The sequence below is a fragment of the Podarcis pityusensis genome (genome assembly GCF_964106645.2).
Source record: "Podarcis pityusensis genome assembly, chromosome: 11".
Classification (NCBI taxonomy): Eukaryota; Metazoa; Chordata; class Lepidosauria; order Squamata; family Lacertidae; genus Podarcis; species Podarcis pityusensis.
In genome coordinates, this window is record NC_138036.1 from 49,957,330 (window position 1) to 49,978,727 (window position 21,398).

The window sequence follows — 21,398 nt, forward strand, 5'->3', positions numbered from 1 at the left end:
GATAAACAAAAAAGCAACATGATTTAAATGGCTTTTCTGCACATTTTAAAAATGGTTGCCCTGATCCAGCTAAAGGGAATTGTGACTAGGAATGCAACTCTTTGCACAGTCTGCATAAAAACAAGTCTGATTGTTCTCAACAGGGCTTGCTGCCATATAAGTGTCATTCTGCCATGTAAGCGTGTTTAGAATTGCAGCATAAATCTTTATTGAAACCAATGAAACAACTAACTATAATCTCATTGCTCACAGCCGGACCTAGGGCATATGCACACTTCCTTTTTGCCCGGCTGTTTAAAGCTCAATCGGAGCAAAGGTCAATCCGCAGAAAACCCAAATTGACGTTTGCTCCTATTCAGCTTTAAAGAGTGAGTTTTCACAGGGAGAGCTCAGGCCAAAAAAGAAAAGAAAGCAAGAGCGTTAAAGCGTGAACCTGTGCCTGGAAAGAGTGCAGCAAAAGGTAGATGTGGATAAGCCCTTATTTAAAGCTAACTAGCTAGGTTGGGGTGGTGATGATTAAAAATGCAAAAGCTGGTTGTCACTTATGGCCATTTGTCATAGCCAAATGCAGTGTAAATTCTGCCGATAAAAAAACCACATTAAAAATGTTGATGAGTTGTCAAGTACATAAACATATAGGCTGTTCCTAAGAACTGATTGTGGTTGAAACAGAGGTTACATTGTTAGTGATGTATATATACTTCTTTTTGGTCTTGATATCATCTCTAATCCAAGAGTTTTTGCAGGTTCTCAAACACTATAAAAACCTGAGAAACCAAAAAGCGGAATAAGTATATAGTGGTACCTCTAGTTGCAGACACGATATGTTCCGGGGTGTCATTCAAACCCCGAAAAGTCCACAACTAGACTGGTGCTTCTGGGCAAGTGCAGAGCGTGATAGAACACTTCTGCGCATGTGCGAAGCGCATAGAACGCGTCTGCGCATGTGGGTGCGGCGAAACCCAAAAGTATACACTTCCAGGTTTGCCGTGTTCACAAGCCGAAAAGACGCAACATCAACTAACGTAACAAGAGGTATGACTGTACATAGCATTGTGAATGGTGTTTTCACCATACTAACTTCAACACACACAAATGCACACACACACAAATATATACTCCTATTGTCTGCCTCTAGCCTTAGGTACAGAGTGATAGAATGGACTCCCTTAGAAGGTGGGAGACTCTCCTTCGCTTGATGTTTTTAAGCAGAGGTTGGATGGCCATCCATCATAGATGATTTAGTTGTGATTCCTGCATTGCAGGGGGTTGGACTAGATGACCCTTGGGTCCCTTCCAACTCTACAAGGAGCCATCCCATACCAGGACCGCCCTCAGGAACCTCCAAGGAATTGGTTGTGATTTTTATGATGGGTCACACTGCAGCTGGTTTATGATCTGTAGATAAACTCAAGACGGGGGCTGGATTTTAATTTTCTTTTTAAATGCGAGCTTGGAATCTGCTGTAGGTTAAAATGTGATGGGTTCATCTTAAGGATGTCTATGTGTGTTTTTAAAATGTCTTTCAGAAAGAGGGAGAGAGGAATCACAAAGTTCGCCTAGCAGTTGGGAACGGAGTAAGAACAGATATCTGGAAGGAATTTTTACACCGATTTGGTGACATCAAGATATGTGAATTTTATGGTGCAACGGAAGGAAACATTTGCTTCATGAATCACATGGGCAAAATTGGATCTGTGGGTCGAACTAATTTCTTTTATAAGGTGACTATTTACATGTATATACTGTGTGAAGGAATGCCAGATTAACATGACTTTTATAGCACAGTAGCAACTTTTTATAGCAACTTCAGAATCTGAATCACTCGGTGGGAAGCTGCTGTTCATACAAAATCAAGCTTTAAACCTAGCTCTCTATCAAGCCGTAAATCCATAATCTAGTTATTAATTGTGTTATTTTGGTCAGATATGATATATGCAGGGACGCGGGTGGCGCAGTGGGTTAAACCACAGAGCCTAGGGCTTCCCGATCAGAAGGTCTGCGGTTCGAATCCCTGCGACGGGGTGAGCTCCCATTGCTTGGTCCCTGAAAGCACGTCAAAGTGCAAGTAGATAAATAGGTAAACGGGAAGGTAAACGGCGTTTCCATGCGCTGCTCTGGTTTGCCAGAAGCGGCTTAGTCATGCTGGCCACATGACCCGGAAGCTGTACGCCGGCTCCCTCGGCCAGTAAAGCGAGATGAGCACTGCAACCCCAGAGTTGTCCGCGACTGGACCTAATGGTCAGGGGTCCCTTTACCTTTACCTATGATATATGCAGTTGTTTGAATCTTTGCTTTATGGTTTTAACCATGAAACAGATCTAAATATTTACTCCCCTTCCCTTTCTAAATTCCTTTTTTGGGGAGGTGGATTTTTTAAAAAATTGTTTGCTAGTGATGCTTCACTGAAAAACTTGGTTTGGGGATCACTGAATACTTTGTCCATGTCTGTAGACAACTGGGATTCTGCTCATAAATCACTGAAATTCTTCTCAGGGCTTGCTGTCATTTAGCTTTAATAAAATGAAACCCTCCAGTAGCATGACTCCTGTGGGATAGGAATACATTTAGATCAGTGTATAGAAAGCTCCCTTTGTGTGGATGTATGAATACTAAGAACAGAGAGTTGTCAGTGCATGCAATAGCATAGCAAGCAGTAAACAAGCCCAACTTACAACAACTCATTGTGAAACTCTTTCAAAAATCCACTTATTTTTGTGTGATCATGACTAACAGAGCAATAATGTGGTTCTGCTGTGCTAACAGCTACTATGCCCGGACCGATGCCAATGTACCATAGTTTTAATCCTCTGCACTCCCAGCAGTGAGGTGGAAAGTACAACAGTATCAGAACAAAAAGCTAAGGTAATAATACCAATGGGTGGGTGTTCCCACCATCTATCATTCAGATGGTGGCCAGTGAATGGTCATTTTGCATTGCCAACCAAACGAGGAATAACATCACATGTTGAAGTCAATATTCCCTCCCTCACACAACGTACTATCTTGCTTCTCCTTGAACTCTCAGCAACGTTTGATTCCATCACCTATGGTATTCTTCTGGAGAAGCTATCTAAGGTGGGTGACACAACCTTGCCCTGATGAGTTAAAAATTAACTATGAAAAGTCTGAATCCATTAACAGAAGGCTCCTTGGTCCAGCAGATGTTTCTATGAAAACAAGGAGATTATTTCCTCCCATTTCCTGTTCAGTTCTTATTTCACCATACTGTTTTGGAGGGTTTCCCCAAACTCTGGAGCAGATTTGTGGGACTGCACAGGGAAGGCCCATATAGTTAAAGCTATGATTTTCCCAATAGTGATGTATGGAAGTGAGAGCTGGACCATAAAGAAAGCTGATTGCCGAAGAATTGATGCTTTTGAATTATGGTGTTGGAGAGACTCTTGAGAGTCCCATGGACTGCAAGAAGATCAAACCTATCCATTCTTAAGGAAATCAGCCCTGAGTGCTCACTGGAAGGACAGATCGTGAAGCTGAGACTCCAATACATTGGCCACCTCATGAGAAGAGAAGACTCCCTGGAAAAGACCCTGATGTTGGGAAAGATGGAGGGCACAAGGAGAAGGGATGACAGAGGACGAGATGGTTGGATAGTGTTCTCGAAGCTACCAGCATGAGTTTGACTAAACTGCGGGAGGCAGTGGAAGACAGGAGTGCCTGGTGTGCTCTGGTCCATGGGGTCACGAAGAGTTGGACATGACTAAACGACTAAACAACAACAACAGGGAGTTGCAAAGGGAAGCAGGAATTGAAGAAAATTAGACCCCTGCTTCCATTCAAAGGGAGCAATCATATAATCAAAGAGTTTTTCATTAAACACATTGATTTTTATACACCCTGCAATGGCTTAATATTGGAATGACTTTAGTTGTGGATAAAACATAAGGATTAAAGTTCCTGGGGCCTCTTTTACAAAGTGGCTCATTTTTGTGAAGCAAGAAAGACTGCACACTCAAAGGATGTTGGTCCAATGGAAGGCTCTTAGTACTTTTTGTGTGTTCCCCCTTCTCACAAAGGAATTGAAAAGAAGATACCGATTGAGTCAGCAACATGCTTGGCATTCTGAGTGTCTTGACTTCCTGGAGTAGTACAAGTCTTTTGAACAGTTACTCATCTAGTTTTCATTTTGGATCTCTTCCCAGTTAATGGGTATTGTTGTGTAGTAAGTGACAAGCTGTGAAAGTCCAAAAGGGATAAGTAATTGCAGGGCTTGAGAAACGTGGTCTAAGAGCTTGACAATGAAATTTGAGAAGTCTGCATTCTGGACAATCATGCTTGTTCAGTAATTTTTTACTTCTACTGAAAAGTCCTGTATGGAAATACATTGCACTACAAGCTAAATAGTGAAATAGATGTTTCTGAACTAAGGATTGTAGCAGCCAACTCATATCATTGACAACTCATTCCCATTGAATCCAGTATGTGCAAGATCACTTCTAAAACGTCTGTATTTTTGTGCTTTTAAAAAAAAAATCTTGAGAGTTTATAAGGCTGCCAGACTTTTGCTGAAATAAGAACTCATACATTATTCATAATATTTAAATTCTCTGCATTCTAAAAAAAGAAGCAATATTTTCCCCCTCACATTAAATTAATGTATTGCTCTTTCTCTTGATATAAGTTTACCAGTTTAGTCTTTTTTTCAGTCTTTATTCAAGTTTTATTATTCATTTTTCATATATATACAACACCTAGTCATCTTCACTATCATCAATCCAATAAAAATATCACAAATGATACATGCAGTTTTAACTATGTGCTTTCTACACGAACCCATGACTTCCTGTCCTCTCCATGTTTCCTTTATATTAAACATCTTGCAAAAAACTTATATTAAACATCCCCCCAAAAACTAGGTGCGTCCTATGGGACGGAGCGTCCTATGGGACGAAAAATACGGTAGTTCCTATGTCTTTGTCCATGGAGTTTTCTTGGCAGGGATACTGGAGTGGCTTGCCGGTTCCTCCTCCAGGTGGATCACATTTGGTCAAAACTCTCCACTATGACCTGTTCATCTTGGGTGCCCTGCTCGGCATAGTTCATAGCTTCTCTGAGTTATTCAAGCCCCTTCGCCACGGCAAGGCATGAAGGGGAAGAGAAGACTCCCTGGAAAATACCCTGATGTTGGGAAAGATGGAGGGCACAAGGAGAAGGGGACGACAGAGGACGAGATGGTTGGACAGTGTTCTCGAAGCTACCAGCATGAGTTTGACCAAACTGCGGGAGGCAGTGGAAGACAGGGGTGCCTGGCGTGCTCTGGTCCTTAGGGTCATGAAGAGTCGGACACGACTAAACGACTAAACAACAACAACAGTTCCTGTGTGCTGTGAAAACACAAGTGAGATCTACAATGAAATGTTGCAGTGTGGAGTGCTGCTGTTCACTCCATTCCATTCTTTCTCTCCGTTTGCCCTCTGCCCCAGTTAGTCATCATTCCATGGCCACTGAGCATGCTCAGTTTGCATTAGGCTGGTTTTGAGACATTCTCCCCTTCAGCTGCTATTCTAAATACACCAACCTGGGAGTGTGTTCCCATGATCTCAATGGGGGCCTTACTTCTGAGTAGACACATACTTCCTAGATGTTTACCATGCTGCTTCGTAACCCTCCTATTGTTTATAGATGGTGCAGTTTTGGTTATATGAGCACCAGAACACCAGAAATTGAGAAAATTTGAGCCCAAGAATAAACATTTCTCTTTCCCAAGGCCATTGGATGGCACAACTCTTCTGCTTTTCTTCAAACCAAATATCCTGGTAGCATAGTTTAGTCATGCTACATTTCCTTTTCCCATCATCTAAAGCAGAAACAGGAATAATTATTTCCTTAGTTTTTCAATTAGTGGGTTAGTCAGTTCCCATCTGGGAGTATTAATTTATGCCAGCTGAGGCTTTCTATGAATTAAAATATTAGTTATTTGATTTTGTTGTCTGTTGGACATTATTAGTAGCAGGGGGTACTTAAAAGACTTCAGTGACAGCTGTATCATTTGGGTCTTGGGCTTCTTGAGTTTCTAATAAGTATTATATTTCAACCAAATATAACACTGCAGTTTTACCCCATCCTGTGGATAATGCAAGAAACAGTTCTTTTTCTTTTTTATTTACATTGTTTCCAAAATGTTAGTTTTTCAGCTTAAAGAAATGTTAAATTATTTTGTTCAGATGGGAGATCCTAAGGCAGAGCTTTCCAGACTTTTCATGTTGGTGACACACTTTTTGGACATGCATCATATTTTACAACACAGCAATTCAGTTTTACTAGCGAACCGGAGATTAAACTAACCCCTTTCAAGCCTGGGCTACCAAGATAATAACGGGCCTTCAAACCAAGCCTTATACAAAAGGACTGAGTCTAGAAAAGAGGAGACCAAGAGGCGATATGATAGCCATCTTTAAATATCTAAAGGGCTGACCACTTGGAAGATGGAGGCAAACCGTAAAGTATAACTATAACAAGCTGTGCATAATCAATGCAGAATTTAACCCTGTCCTCCTGCCCATCAACTGATATCACCAGTGATGTCAGCTAATGGGCAAGTTAGGCGTGTTTTAGGGGAAATGGCCTTGTGGGCTAAATTGGACCCCTGGCGGTCCGATCTTGGCTCACTGGGCAGAGATTTCCCACCCCTACGCTAAGCCATGGTTTACCTTAGCCCTGCATGCCAACCAGTCCAGTAACTCCCACTGCTGTATTCAGAGAGATGAACTGGGTCATTCTTCAATGCCTTGTTAATGGGAAAATCCAGGTGTCTTTTCCCAGATGGTATATCAGCTTCAGGAGAACTACATTTGTTCAGCACTCAAGCTGCTGTGTGCTGTTGCTTGGAAGATATAATTTCCTTGATAACAATCCTCTTCTTCCCTGTTCTGACACTGGTGAAAGAGGGTCTGGCTGTGGAGGAATTGACTTCAGCTTCAGTGTTTTTAAAAATGTTCTGCTAGCATCTGAAGGCCATGATGAGTTACAGTTGTTAAAGTGTTATCCAAGCTGTTCTCCATTTGATCCTCCACACACACATCCGCAGAAGAACCTCTTTTGATGGTGTTGGATAACAAGTACAAGCTGCAACTTTCTGGACAGCAACTGTTAAATGGAAGTGGATAGCCAAAAGTTTTCACAGTGTTGTGCGGGGGGGTACTTTTCCACTTAGTAACAGCAAAACAAACGTTTATGCTTTTACATCTGGAAAAGCATGTTTTATGTCTGTGATCCTACAGTTTTGTGTTATCTGAAACATGTTCCTGAAGCTTGATTCCTAACTGGATTTTCATTGTGAAAAAGAAAAAAAGATTCATGACAAGATCATTTTATTTAACATAATTTATGTAACTCTTGAGCGGGTGGCGCTGTGGTCTAAACCACAGAACCTAGGGCTTGCTGATCAGAAGGTCAGTGGTTTGAATCCCTGCGACGGGGTGAGCTCCTGTTGCTTGGTCCCTGCTTCTGCCAACCTAGGAGTTCGAAAGCACGTCAAAGTGCAAGTAGATAAATAGGTACCGCTCCGGCGGGAAGGTAAACGGCATTTCCATGTGCTGCTCTGGTTTGCCAGAAGCGGCTTTGTCATGCTGGCTACATGACCTGGAAGCTGTCTGCGGACAAACGCCGGCTCTCTTGGCCAGTAAAGCGAGATGAGCGCCACAACCCCAGAGTCGTCCGTGACTGGACCTAACGGTCAGGGGTCCCTTTACCTTTACCTATGTAACTCTTGATGGTAGTAATACCTATAACTCAGTTTACAGGAAATATTAAAATTATCAATAAAAGCAATTAAAGCATTTACAAATAATTAAAATTAATAGTAATAGAGATTAAAACAAACAGACAAAATTATTTTACTGGAATGAAAAGCAGGAAGGAAAGAGAGTAATTCAACCTCCAAGATGTAAGGGCTTTCTGACTCCGGAAAGCGCTTGAAGTTCTGGAAGACAATGGGTACCCTGAACTTTCAAAACAGAATCTTTTTTCCATTTGTCAAATGATGAGATTCATTTTTATGACTTTGCAAATAAGGCACATGCTCACAACAAGTGAATTAGTTATCATGAGATGTCAATTGATTTTTTTTTTTATTTTTAAGGAAAGGGAGTGGAATAGCAACAGGAACCCAGAAGAAGAGCAGTTGTGTTAGGTGGGAGAATGCCCTGGCTGTATCTACATGTTATGGCAGGCCATCTCAAAGCCAAGGTTTCTTCTGCACATTTACAGAAACCATTAACCATGGCTTGCCTTAACATGCCAATGCAGCCATTGCAACTTTTTTTAAATATTGTAGTATGTATCACAGATGGTTGAGATGTAATATCTTATTACAATCCTAATAGATTTAGAGTGAAATCCTGTGCATGCTTACTCAAAAGTAAGTCACATTTTGTTTCATGGGGCTTGCTCCCTAGAAAGTGTGTTTAGAATTTCATTTCTAAAGATGGAGGTAACATAGTTCTTGGCATGTTTTCATGCTGTTATACACCAATTCACAAACATGGTTTGGATTCAAAGAATGAGTGGAAGGAAAATAAATGCTAGTGCTATTTAGCAATACCAGCACAAGAGCTTGCAGAAGATTTTACATGCTGCGGTGGTGGGTTAAACCACAGAGCCTAGAACTTGCCGATCAGAAGGTCGGCAGTTTGAATCCCCGCGACGGGGTGAGCTCCCATTGCTCAGTCCCTGCTCCTGCCAACCTAGCAGTTCGAAAGCACATCAAAGTACAAGTAGATAAATAGGTACCGCTCCGGTGGGAAGGTAAACGGCGTTTCTGTGCGCTGCTCTGGTTCGCCAGAAGCGGCTTTGTCATGCTGGCCACATGACCTGGAAGCTGTACGCCGGCTCCCTCGGCCAATAAAGCGAGATGAGCGCCGCAACCCCAGAGTCGGTCACGACTGGACTTAGTGGTCAGGGGTCCCTTTACCTTTACCTTTATGAGAGGGAAGTTCTGTAACAGTTGTTAGGATTCCATTTGTGAGGGGGGAAATTGCACATCCTCTTCTGCAAATGGAAGAACATTTTTTGATTTAGTTTTGTTTTAATCTAGCATGAGTTGTGAAACAGGACATTTTTTGATATATTCTGCAAATTAACATGGATCCAAAGTTGCATGTTATATCTGAAACTTATTCATATATATATCTTATTGTATGTCGTTGATACTGGAAGGTGGCTCCCTGTTCATAGTGTGTGTAATTGTGTAGGTTGAAAGTGGCCTTCCTGTTGAGCTAGGAGGGAAGCAAGTCAACAGGTGGTCATTGAAGGAATACTTTGACTCATTGACTATTTATAACCGTTTGTAATATTCTGAAGAGCCTCTTCACTTTGTTGTGTAGAAACACATGCAAATGTAACATGAGAATGCTGTTTTCTACAGCTAGTGGATCTATATTTTGACTGCCACAATTTTATATATTCCTTTACTCCAGGGGTGACTAATCTGCGGTCCTCCAGATGTTGTTGAACTCTTATCAGACTGAACCAGCATGTCTAATGCATAGCTGTCAATGTTTCCCTTTTTTTAAGGGAAATTCCCTTATTCTGAATAGGATTCCTCGCAAGAAAAGGGAAAAGTTGACAGCTATGGTCTAATGACCAGGTTTGTAGTTCAGCAATGTTTGAAGGCTCACAGGTTTCCCACCCCTGATTTACCTCTAACATTTTTTGAATTTCACAATCTGACATTTGAGAAAGTTTTGAAATGCATTTTGTATAACTTGGTAAGCACATTAGAACTTTTGAAAGTGGTATATGAAATTACTTCATTTTACAGCATTGGTGCCCAAGGTTTTAAATATTCCCCATGTTTATTTATTTACAAATATACAGACAATAACAAAAGCACTATGAGTAGTTTACAATATGAATATTACAATTAAAATGTATTTGTTGCATCTTCATAAAAGCTTACTTTTAGGTAAGTACAATCATTAAGTAGAGCACACAACTCATTTAATGTACATTATTGAATGTTGCCACAAGATGTCACTGTCTAAACATTACTGATCCCATTTTTCTTTCTACTTTAAGCTCTTTTTCCCTTTTGACTTAATCAAGTATGATTTGCAAAAAGGAGAGCCAATCAGAAACAAACATGGATGGTGTGAAAGAGTCAAGAAAGGTAAGGATTTTATCCTGAATTTTGAGGGCAATAGATACTCCAGAGGTACTGGATGCCTAATTGAAATGAAAACAAGAACACATACTTTAATAGGACTGCAGTTTCTTAACAGGCATAGTCACTGTTCCTTAGTCGTATCGAGAGAAACCACCTTGGCCATTGTTGTACTGTGAATCCCTGGACCAAGCTGTATCATTCAGGATGCTGAGAATCTTAGCTTGAATTTTTAAGGATTGCTGAGAAAAACCTAAATATTATAAGGCAGATTTTGCTAAAGGTGTAGGGCTTGTTTGTACACAGAGATGCACATAGACATTACAACACAATTATACAGTGGTACCTTGGGTTAAGTACTTAATTCATTCCGGAGGTCCGTTCTTAACCTGAAACTGTTTTTAACCTGAAGCACCACTTTAGCTAATGGGGCCTCCTGCTGCTACCGCGCCGTCAGAGAACAATTTCTGTTCTCATCCTGAAGCAAAGTTCTTAACCCGCTAACTATTTCTGGGTTAGTGAAGTCTGTAACCTGAAGCGTGTGTAACCTGAAGCGTCTGTAACCTGAGGCACCTCTGTACCCTATTTTTCCGTGTATTAGACGAGGTTTCTTGACTCAAAAATCATGTCAAAAAACTGAGGTTGTCCTATACATGGATAGTGGCATGGGGGGGGGGGGGAGACGTGGTGCACTCGCCAACTAGCCAGTTGACGGGATCACAACTTCCACCTGATGCCGCTGTGCGCGGGAAACAGTCTAGGGAGTGTTTTCTGCCTGCAGCTGCATGGAGGGCCAACTTTGGGCCATCTCCCCTCATCTTCTTAAAATTGAGTCCCCAAAAATAGGTGGGGGTCTTATACATGGGGGCGTCTTATAGACAGAAAAATACGGTAAGTGCTGCTCCGTAGCACAAGGAGACAGAAATTGACAGATTTGAAATATCAGAAAAACACTGTGGAGTTCCGGTAAAACGTTGTGGTCACATTGCTTGTTGAACTTAATAAACTAGAAAAGCATTAGTGGAGTCCATGTGTAACTCAGTTATATTGCAACCACTGTGTTCCATGAGTTTACTTCCAGCGAAGATGGCATCACAACTGAATGTGCTTATGAGACCCTAGCGTTGAGTACTTTGCCAAGCCTGTCACAGTTTCCATGCTGTCAGCGATGCAAATTCTTAACAGTTGCTCTGATATAAAGCCTTACTCTTTATTCATACTTAGAGAGGTTGCTATTGTACTTGCTAGAAAAGTCTCCAGAATTTTAAAATGCATAGCTAAGGATCAGATAACGCCAAGCCACTGCTGTCATCTGGTGGTCAGATTATGAAACAATTTTCTTTTTATTTGTATGTTATTTACATATTTACAATTATTTAATTCTAACAAGCTTATAGCTCATATTGTTTCAGTTTATTTGGGATTCTTTGTTATTTCTTCTTTAATCCATATTTAAGGAAAATAATGAGACCATGGGAAAGCAATCTCATAACGCTTCCACTTGACATTTTTGCTAGAAAAACTAGAATGGTTTTTTTGGCTAGATTGGAATTTCCCTTTTGTATGTTGATTTTGCTTAATATACACAACCTGATATTGGGAAATCCATGTCTATAATATCCATTCTGTTCTATTTCCTCCCCCCCCCCAAAAAAAAACCCAACAACACTGCAAGGGCATACTCAGTTATGTGAAGACCAAGGTAGCATGCATAATGCACAGGCCCTGAAATTTGGATGTTGAAATGTCGAGGTTCAAACTCCTGTATGGGGAAAGAGCCTTTAGTTTTTCTAAATGGCCCAGAATTATTATTTTTTCAACCCAAATGCGGCCTTAAAACCACATTGGCTTAGAGATAAGCAGTCCCTCTTAAGTTCTATTTCTCTGCAAATACCCCCCCCCCCCAATTTTTTGGCCCAAAGGTATCAGAGACATAGTTATCAAATTGCAGAACATCTGGATGTGAGAGTTCTGGCATGGCCTGCCCTACCAGTAGGCAGAATGAAGCACCTGCTTCAGTTGTTAAATGCCAGGTGACAGAACCATTCTCCCAGAGTCCTCCGAAATAGCATTCTCTCTGCTCCCTAAGTTATTCTGCTGCACTCAGGTTTGGTAGAGGATGTTATCCCATCACCAGTGTTAAAGTGAGATTTAACTCCTAGTCCAGTTGGATTCTGTACATGGGTGGCATCATATTTTCCTTCTTGAGAAGTCTTGAGTTTATATGCTGACTACAGTCTGCTTTTGATTTATAATGGCCATAGTATAATAATTTAGAATAAAGCTGCATTTATATTTTTCTTAGGATCTTTTAGAGTGAATCTACATGCTTCTTTGGTCAGCATTTTGTGATCACTTTGGATTGACAAGAGAGGCAATGCAAGAGAAACTCGCATACACACAAACACTTTTAGCTACGATGCTTCAAGAGGCATTCTGTCCTTTTGATAGCTTTAGACAGCTTGGCAAATAATTACAGATTGTGCTGAGCTAACTTGCATCTGTCTTCTTCTCCACAATTTTACACACAGGTGAGCCTGGCCTCTTAATATCCAAAGTACACTCAAAGAATCCATTCTTTGGCTATGCTGGAAATAAGAGAGACACAGAAAAGAAATTACTCTGTGGCGTGTTTAAGAAGGAAGATTTTTATTTCAATACAGGGGACCTGATATTTCAAGATCAAGATAACTTTCTTTATTTTTGGGACAGGACAGGAGATACATTCAGGTACAGCTACTATTAAAAATTAAACCATCTGAGTGTCTCTCTCTCTCTCTCTCTCTCTCTCTCTCTGTGTGTGTGTGTGTGTGTGTGAGAGAGAGAGAGAGAGAACAGATAGTGCTGTTTACACTTACTTTTGTTCTATGCTCAGTGCACCCTACATCTGACTACAAACATTTTCACCGAGCGGGGGGAATATTTTACCTAAAAATAAAAATCATTGGAAATAGCTACCATAATTGTAAGAAGCAGGGAATACATTTGCCTACTACGCAACCTGTATGCTCTAATAATATGCTTTGCTTTAAAGTTTACAGGTTGATTTTTCTAACAATTAAATTCACAGGTAACCTTTGTAAGTTTAATTCCTCAAGATACTGAAGTCAAAAGGTGTATTGGTAATGATAAATGGTGGTATTTGTCCTACTCAGTGTAGAACAATTAAAAAATAACTTGTCCTTTGATTTCAATGGGTTTACTTTGAGTAGGACTGACATTGGCTACAACTGTGTTTTTTTGTTACATTCACAAAAGCCTGGGCAAGCCTTCATCCCACACACTCATTCTCTCTCCTTCTCTGGGAGATTGTAAGCTTTCACTTCCATTTTTAGCTAACTGCAGTTAAGCATTATGTCTGGACCAGATCAATTGTGGCCCAGTAAACTATGGTTTACTGAAACAAGCCAACTTTTTAAAAAATTAAGCAAAATTTATTTCAATAATCCATAGTTATTAACCACAGTTTACGGTTTGAACATGAATACTCAGCTCTCAATTCCCCCCCCCCCCATCTATTTCCAATTAGCCAATCTTCACATGACCGTGAAGGAAGAGGGGAGTGCATATGCCTGAAAGCTTGGTATTTTTCTGCATGGTTAAAATTAAAAAAGCAGAATTGCAAGCAATCATGAGGTACCATGCATATTTATCTGCACACATTTCATTTTAGATGGAAAGGGGAAAACGTTGCCACTACCGAGATTTCTGATGTCATCGGTATGTTGGATTTCATACAGGAAGCCAACGTGTATGGGGTTTCTGTACAAGGTAAGGAATATATTCCGCATTTTACTTCATAAATAGTGTTGATGCAAATGGCATCTGCAATTTTTTTCCTTTTCTTCCTCAAGCTCAGGAGCATCTATTTAATGTAAAATGCATTTTTTTAGCTCCCAATACTGAAAACTAGAATAGGCATTTAGAAGGGCTCTTCTGGAAAAAGAAACAACAGACTGTACACGCTATTAACGCAAGTCTGTCCTTGTGTTGCTAGCTTGGAATCTGAACCAGATATGTTTCACTGTAGCAAGCACAGATTTAAGTGACCCATACAGCTTTCTGGTTTAAACAGTTATGGAAAGAACCTCAGACAAACAGTGTGGTGATGTGCAACCAGAACCATGAATTATTATGGCGTTTTCTTCATTTATCCAAAAGCCATACTATGGTGTGATATCAGAAGCACTGTCTATATCATTTGATAGCTGGGCATTTTTGAATTTTAATGGATATAACATTAATAATCCCCTACAGGTTATGAAGGAAAAGCAGGAATGGCCTCTGTCATCTTAAAGCCTAATAAGTCTTTAGATCTGGAACAACTTTATCAACATGTGGTGATGTATCTGCCCAGCTATGCCTGTCCGCTCTTTTTAAGACTCCAGGTAATAATATACGAAGCACCGTAGGCATGTCTCCAAGCCTCTTAATCATTAGCAGGAAATCAGCTCAGCAATCTACTAAGCCACACATACTGAACACTAAGTGATGACTTCAGAGAAAGCTACCTAATGGGTATTTCAGAAATCAGTTGTACATTTAGTCCTCTTTACCATTTCCATTAACAAGTTGGAATTAGATAGCACACTAATGAAAACTACAGATTATGCTAAATTGGAAAGAGTTGTGTACCCCAGGAAAGATAATATAAAGGGATTAGTGGGATTAGAAACATGAATCAGGAATAACAAAATGAAATTTCGACTGGCAAAAGAAATAATGTTGGAATGTAGAGATTCCGCATCTAGAACAGAGCATATTAGAAATTACATAATAGCAGACTCCCCCCCCCCCAAGCTGGTGCCCACCAGATCCTTTGACCTAAAATACCCATCAGCCTCAGCCAGCATTGCCAATGGTCAGTAGTTCCAGCAACATTGGCGGGGGGCACCAGGTTGCTAGTGACTCTTTGAAAAGTGAAGTCAGTTAGACAGTTGTTTGTAGTGTTGGGTCAAGGCTGGCCAACATGGTGCCCTCTGGATGATGTTGTTGGACTCCAACTCCCACCAACCCCAGCCAGCATGGCCAATGGGCAGGAGTGAGTTGTCATCCGACAACGTATGGAATGCACTGTGTTGGCTATCCATAAAATAAATACAGTCTCAGCTTACATCTGTTGGCCACCACGTTTCATAACTGGATTTTGTGAGCCAGGGGGACTGGGGGGTCCTTGCCTGCATCAATATCTGGTAGGGAGGGGTACTGGGAGGTAATAAAGGCTGCTCTTGGGTGAGACTGAAAGATACATACTAAGAACTGAATCCTGCAAGACTTTAGCTTTGCTGTGCTTCTAATAGGAAGACCGTTAAGAATTGCTTTTGAATTGAGCAAATGCATCTCTGTGTATTTCCTCACACAGTGCAATAGGAAAAAGAGAAAGAGCAGAAAAATAAGATCAGGGAAATTATATATGACCACATGCCTTGGTAGATATACCTAGTTGTCCTTACTGGCTTTTGCAGAACACTTTTTGGTTGGGCAAAGGATTTTTAAAAATTGAATAAGCCGTGTGTCATTATAGAGATGAGCCTCACTGCCTTTTCCATCTTTGATTTCTGTGACAGTTGTATGAGTCAGAGGAAAGTTATGTGGGCAGCTAAAACCATTTGTATAAATCTTTGTATCAAATATTATCTCTTAAAAATTTTGTAATATCATCTTTAGTTTCCAAACAAATTTATAGATTTAAAAGTTCAGCAAATTATAGGATATTGGTGTATTATAAAGCTACTTTTATAAATTCTACTTCAAAGATCCCATACACAAGCTTCAGAACTCCATGCTTGACATTAAGTTGGTTCACACAACACAATGAGCCAAACTATAGCTTACCGAAACAGTTCAAATGTGTGTACAACCTCTGAGGATTTATTTCCTCACTAATCACAAGCTGTGGTCAAGGTTTGTTATTGACTACAACTCATAGCTCAGACTTTCACGTGGTCTCAGTAAGCCATAGTTTGGATTTCCTTCTTGCGTGAACCAAGTTAATGAAGCTGCATTTTGCATTTCATGTTAAACCATGGTTTATTGTGATGTACATGAGCAAGAACAAACCTTGCGATCATGTGCTCCCTCTCTCTCCTCCAGCATTGTGGCTGAGGGGTTAAGAAGCATTTAGTTTTGCTTCTGGTTTATAATGTCATGGGACATTTTTTTTTAAAAAGTCATTAACGTTAACTGTTAATTTCAAACATGTCAAATTCAAACCAAGGGTTATGGAACTAGTTTGTTGAAACTGACTACAGTTGGTGTTAATCAAAATTCAGGGTCTGGAGGATATGGCAAATTGTGGTTAACTAAAAGCAGAGGCAAAACCTCCCAGATTCTTGGCCTTATAAGCAACCCAAGGTCATCGTGATTCATTCGCATCATGCTGCATCATGGTTTCATGAGTTATTCAACGGTAGCCTCAGCCTCTGAAGATATTCATCTCCCCCCCCCCCCAAATGAAGATGTAACACATCTCTTGGTGAGCCTGTTTTGTTTACAGCAAACAAACTAAAAATCTTCTCTTTTGCCTGTAGGAAGTAATGGAAGTCACAGGAACTTTCAAGCAACAAAAATTTCAGTTGGTCCAGGAAGGATTTAATCCATCTGAAATCAGTGACCCACTATATTTTTTGGACAATTGTAAGAAGTCTTACGTTTTATTAACTAAAGAACTGCACGATAGAATCTTATCTGGACAAGTGAAACTTTAGTGCTTATTAATAAGGATTTTACAAGCTGCTTCACAAGACAAGACAAAACTTTAAACATGTTTGTCAGCTATATCCTGTATGGTCTCCTGGTGAAGAGATGTACACTGTTGAATTTTACAGTAAATATTAGGGAGGGATTATGCTTTATTAATCTTTCTCTGTTTTGACCATCAGTGCATACTAATCTACCTCTTATAGTGCAATCCTAGGCATGTCTACTCAGAAGTAAGTCCTATCGAATTCAGTAAGATTTACTCCAAGGCTAGCCTTAGACTATCATTGGTTCAGTATTTTATAGTTTTCATATAAATATCTCCTAATTAAATGTTGTTTATGATCAGCATAAACAAATGACATTGAGAGAATAACAAAGCTACAGCGAAATTATCTTCCGCGGTCTTACGCTGCATATTTTATAGTATAATCTCCCTCTGCTGGACAAAAACTGGTCACTATTAGCAGTAGATGGCCGTTGTTCCTAATGGCCACCTCCTAACTACACAGGCATACCTCTTTTTATTGCACAGTGCTTTATTGTGCTTTACAGAAATTTATCATTGTGAGGATGTCGGTGCAGCTGCAAGAAGCCCAGCCAGGGAAAGGAGGCCTTCTTACTACTGCCTCTCTTCTCGAGAATGGAGCTGGCCAGGGCTGGAGCCAAGTTTTTCCCCTCCCGCCCCTGCAGCTAGGGAGTCTTTGCTTAATAGTGTAAACATAACACTCATATGCACTGAGAAACAAAATAAAAGTTAAGTTGTGGGTGAACATATCAGACGACACAGGGATTCTTCAAACAGCTCTTGTTTATTCACAGGCCAGAACAGAACTAAACTGAAGGGTTCAGCCAGCCTGCTTATATAGAGCTCCACTAGAACACAACAGTAACCATTTTCTGTAACTATCCAATCACTGAATGTCACTTTCAATCCCTTATTTGCATATGTGGACCTGAACTATCTACAGTATCCCCCTGCTGGCCCAGGGTGAGAACTTCAGTACATAACAGTGTGACTCCCTTTTTTTTGCAATATTCGCTTTATTGCAGTGGTCTGGAACGGAACTTACCATATATCCAAGTTATGCCTATAAACATTTATTTCTTAAAAACAATAAACAGTTGAAAAGAGAGAATCATGCCACAATCTTGATTTGTTAACTCTGCAAAAATCATGCCTCTGTGATAATTTGTGCTGCAATTCTGTACACCTGGGGCCAAGCCACTACTGAATACAGTGGGACATGCTCCTGAGTAGACATATTCAGTATTGTGCTATTACTTCTGACACGCAGGACTGCAATAATATTTATTTTACTGAAACAGAAATTATTCACATCCTTATTTTAATGTTTTCTAATCTTAACGGCCACTGAACCACAGTAGTATTCTTTGTTTAAAAACTTAGTACCAGCTTGTAGTCCCTCTCTGCACAGAACTCTTCTGAATGCTTTTATTTCCAAAACTGAATAAATTAAATTGCAGTCCTGTACGTACTTACCTCAGACTAGACACACATAGGATTGTGCTGTTAGTGTTCTGTTTTTGAGCATGAAACAAAGATAACATGTTAATTTCTGTTCCTATGCAAATATACAGGAAGAATACCTTTGTCTGCAATAATACGAGAAGGTTGTGCAGATGTCTTTTGCACACTGGGTACCTGTATCTTGCACATTAGGAATTTCCTATCATATACCTGTAGTAAAACAAGAACTTTTTTACATGTACGCAACAGGCGTTTTTGTTCGTTCATTAAAAAAACCAAAACCCTTCCCCCTAAGAGAATTGCCATTTGTAAAGCAGCCCTCGCTTGAAGGTGTTCCTAGTTGTAAAGCAGTACTTCTTATTTATTTTAATACATTTTTAAGTCTCATTCTTCTGTGCCAGACTCATGGCAGTGCACAATGAATGATTGAAAAATTTCTTCACTATGCATCATGACACTCCACCTGGCACACAGTCCCATTCTTGTAGAAACTAGCTATCTGATCCACTTTCTGTACCTTTAAATTTCTATTGCCCTAGAAACTAGGGCAGGGGTCAGTAACCTTTTTCAGCTGTGGGCCGGTCCACAGTCCCTCAGACTATGTGTATTAAGTTGTGGGTGAACATATCAGACGACACAGTGATTCTTCAAACAGCTCTTGTTTATTCACAGGCCAGGACAGAACTGAACTGAAGGGTTCAGTCAGCCTGCTTATATAGAGCTCCAGTACAATGTAACTGTAACAATTTTCTAAAACTACCCAATCACTGAATGTCACTTTTGATTCCTTATTTGCATAACTATCTACAGTATCCCCCTGCTGGCCCAGGGTGAGAACTTCAGTACATAACAATGTGGTAGGCCGGACTATATTTTTGGGGGGGAAATGAACGAATTCCTATGCCCCACAAATAACCCAGAGATGCATTTTACATAGAAGCACACATTCTACTCATGTAAAAACACCAGGCAGGCCCCACAAATAACCCAGAGATGCATTTTAAATAAAAGGACACATTCTACTCATGTAAAACCACACTGATTCCCAGACCATCTGGGGGCCGGATTGAGAAGGTGATTGGGCCGCATCTGACCCCCGGGCCTTAGGTTGCCTACCCCTGAACTAGGGCATGGATCCAAAGGATTTCTGTGTGAGTAAAGAGGCTCTTCTGCCCACACAGCCTCCCTTTCTTGCTGCTAGCCATCCCCACCTGCCATATGCCATTCTGTTTCGGCTGTTTCCCCCCAGTCCTCAGAAGCAGAGATTCAGAGGATAGAGAGGGTTTAAGAGGAAAGGGGCTGTTGGGAACATCTAGCTTCATTCACAGAACGAAAATTAGGATCCAGGCCAAAATCCCTGAGTGCAGCATAGAACTAGCAATCACAGACAGTAAGAAGACACCCGTGCACAAACTTCAGCACCTTTTAAAAAGAAGTATATTGCATTTCCCTTCCTACCATTCTACAGTGATTGCTTTGTAAGCTCTTCAGAGCATGAGAGGCAATAGAAACGCCTCGTACCCTTGGCCCAGTGCTGTTAAGTCAGAAGTGCCCATTAACTCCTTGTAAGTGATGAACAATGGATCTCCGAGATCTTAAACTAAAATACCAATTCTGTAAATGCTGTTTTTCTTGACTTTATTAAAAGCAAGTTCCTTTCTCATTTTACACACACATTAACTGGTTTTTTTTAAATAAACAATAAAGGTAGAACATAAAGGAGTGGGAGCATAGCTCAGTTGTAGAGCACATGTTTTTCAGGCAGGAGGCCTGATGTTTATTCCCTGGCACCTCCGGTTAAAAGGATGATGTTTCCTGCTCTCTGCTTGAGAAAGGATGCTGTTGGTCAGAGTAGGTGGTATGGGACGAAGATGGACAAATGGTCCAGCTTGGTATGAGGCTTCCTGTGTTCCTGTGATTTTTTTTTATTATACAAAATGTATTAATAAGCTGCTTTCATAAATAATAAAGGACCAGAATTTTTAAAACGTAACGTATTTTTGTTTCAGTTTTAATCATGCACTTACGGTTGTGGTTGTTGTTTAACTGTTCAGTCGTGTCCGACTCTTTGTGACCCCATGGACCAGAGCACGCCAGGCACTCCTGTCTTCCACTGCCTCCCGCAGCTTGGTCAAACTCATGCTGGTAGCTTCGACAACACTGTCCAACCATCTCGTCCTCTGTCGCCCCCTTCTCCTTGTGCCCTCCATCTTTCCCAACATCAGGGACTTTTCCAGGGAGTCTTCTCTTCTCATGAGGTGGCCAAAGTATTGGAGCCTCAGCTTCAGGATGTGTCCTTCCAGTGAGCACTCAGGGCTGATTTCCTTCAGAATGGAGAGGTTTGATCTTCTTGCAGTCCATGGGACTCTCAAGAGCCTCCTCCAGCACCATAATTCAAAAGCATCAATTCTTCTGCGTTCAGCCTTCTTTATGGTCCAGCTCTCACTTATGGTATGTTTACAATTTTGTGGCTCGGGAATATATGGGAAATTCCCACCAAATTCTGAGCAGAGAAACTGCCAGATTAGTTATGAGGAAAATATGCCCCTCTTTAATGATGTGCAAACTTTCCCTGAAATATCATGTTATGGAACAGCGGATCTGTTGGTTGGGAGAACTCTAGACTTTCAGTCAATAAAAATGAGAGTCAAGTTATTATTGAATAATGACCAAGTCAAATATTAATACATTTCTACAAATAGTTTCTATTCTTAATGGTAATTCTATGTTATGCATATCAGCATACCAGTTTATATCTCCATGATGTGTTGTTTTATTCCCAAGGTAAGAAGAAAATACTTGTGGCACTATCTAGCCAAAGTTAAGAGTCGTGTTGACTCTAGTGGAAGAGAGTTAAGCATGGGACTTAAAAGTGCTTATGTTTGACTGGATCATGCCTACACTGTTTTATTTAAACAGTTACATCCTGCTGTCCATCTGCAGGCTGTTCAGTAGTTCTGTTTTAATGGATTTCCCCCATTCATTTCATTATGGTTATAAGGAAAAGCTAGAAGATAATCTGATTTCCATTTAGTACAAGTAAGAATTGTACAAATACAATGCGATCATCAGATATAAAGCACA

The 21,398-nt window shown here is 40.5% G+C and overlaps 1 protein-coding gene across 1 annotated transcript in view; it reads left to right on the forward strand.

Annotated features, from left to right (window-relative positions):
- SLC27A6 (solute carrier family 27 member 6) overlaps positions 1-20,307 on the forward strand; it is a 38,503-nt gene extending 18,196 nt beyond the window's left edge. Inside the window, exons 5-10 of the mRNA XM_080972722.1 lie at positions 1,530-1,724; positions 10,039-10,129; positions 12,655-12,853; positions 13,797-13,894; positions 14,381-14,511; positions 16,654-20,307. Coding sequence (XP_080828848.1) covers positions 1,530-1,724; positions 10,039-10,129; positions 12,655-12,853; positions 13,797-13,894; positions 14,381-14,511; positions 16,654-16,830 — 891 coding nt within the window. The 3' untranslated portion in view covers positions 16,831-20,307. The remainder of the gene's footprint in view (positions 1-1,529; positions 1,725-10,038; positions 10,130-12,654; positions 12,854-13,796; positions 13,895-14,380; positions 14,512-16,653) is intronic.
- The last annotated feature ends 1,091 nt before the right edge of the window (positions 20,308-21,398 follow it).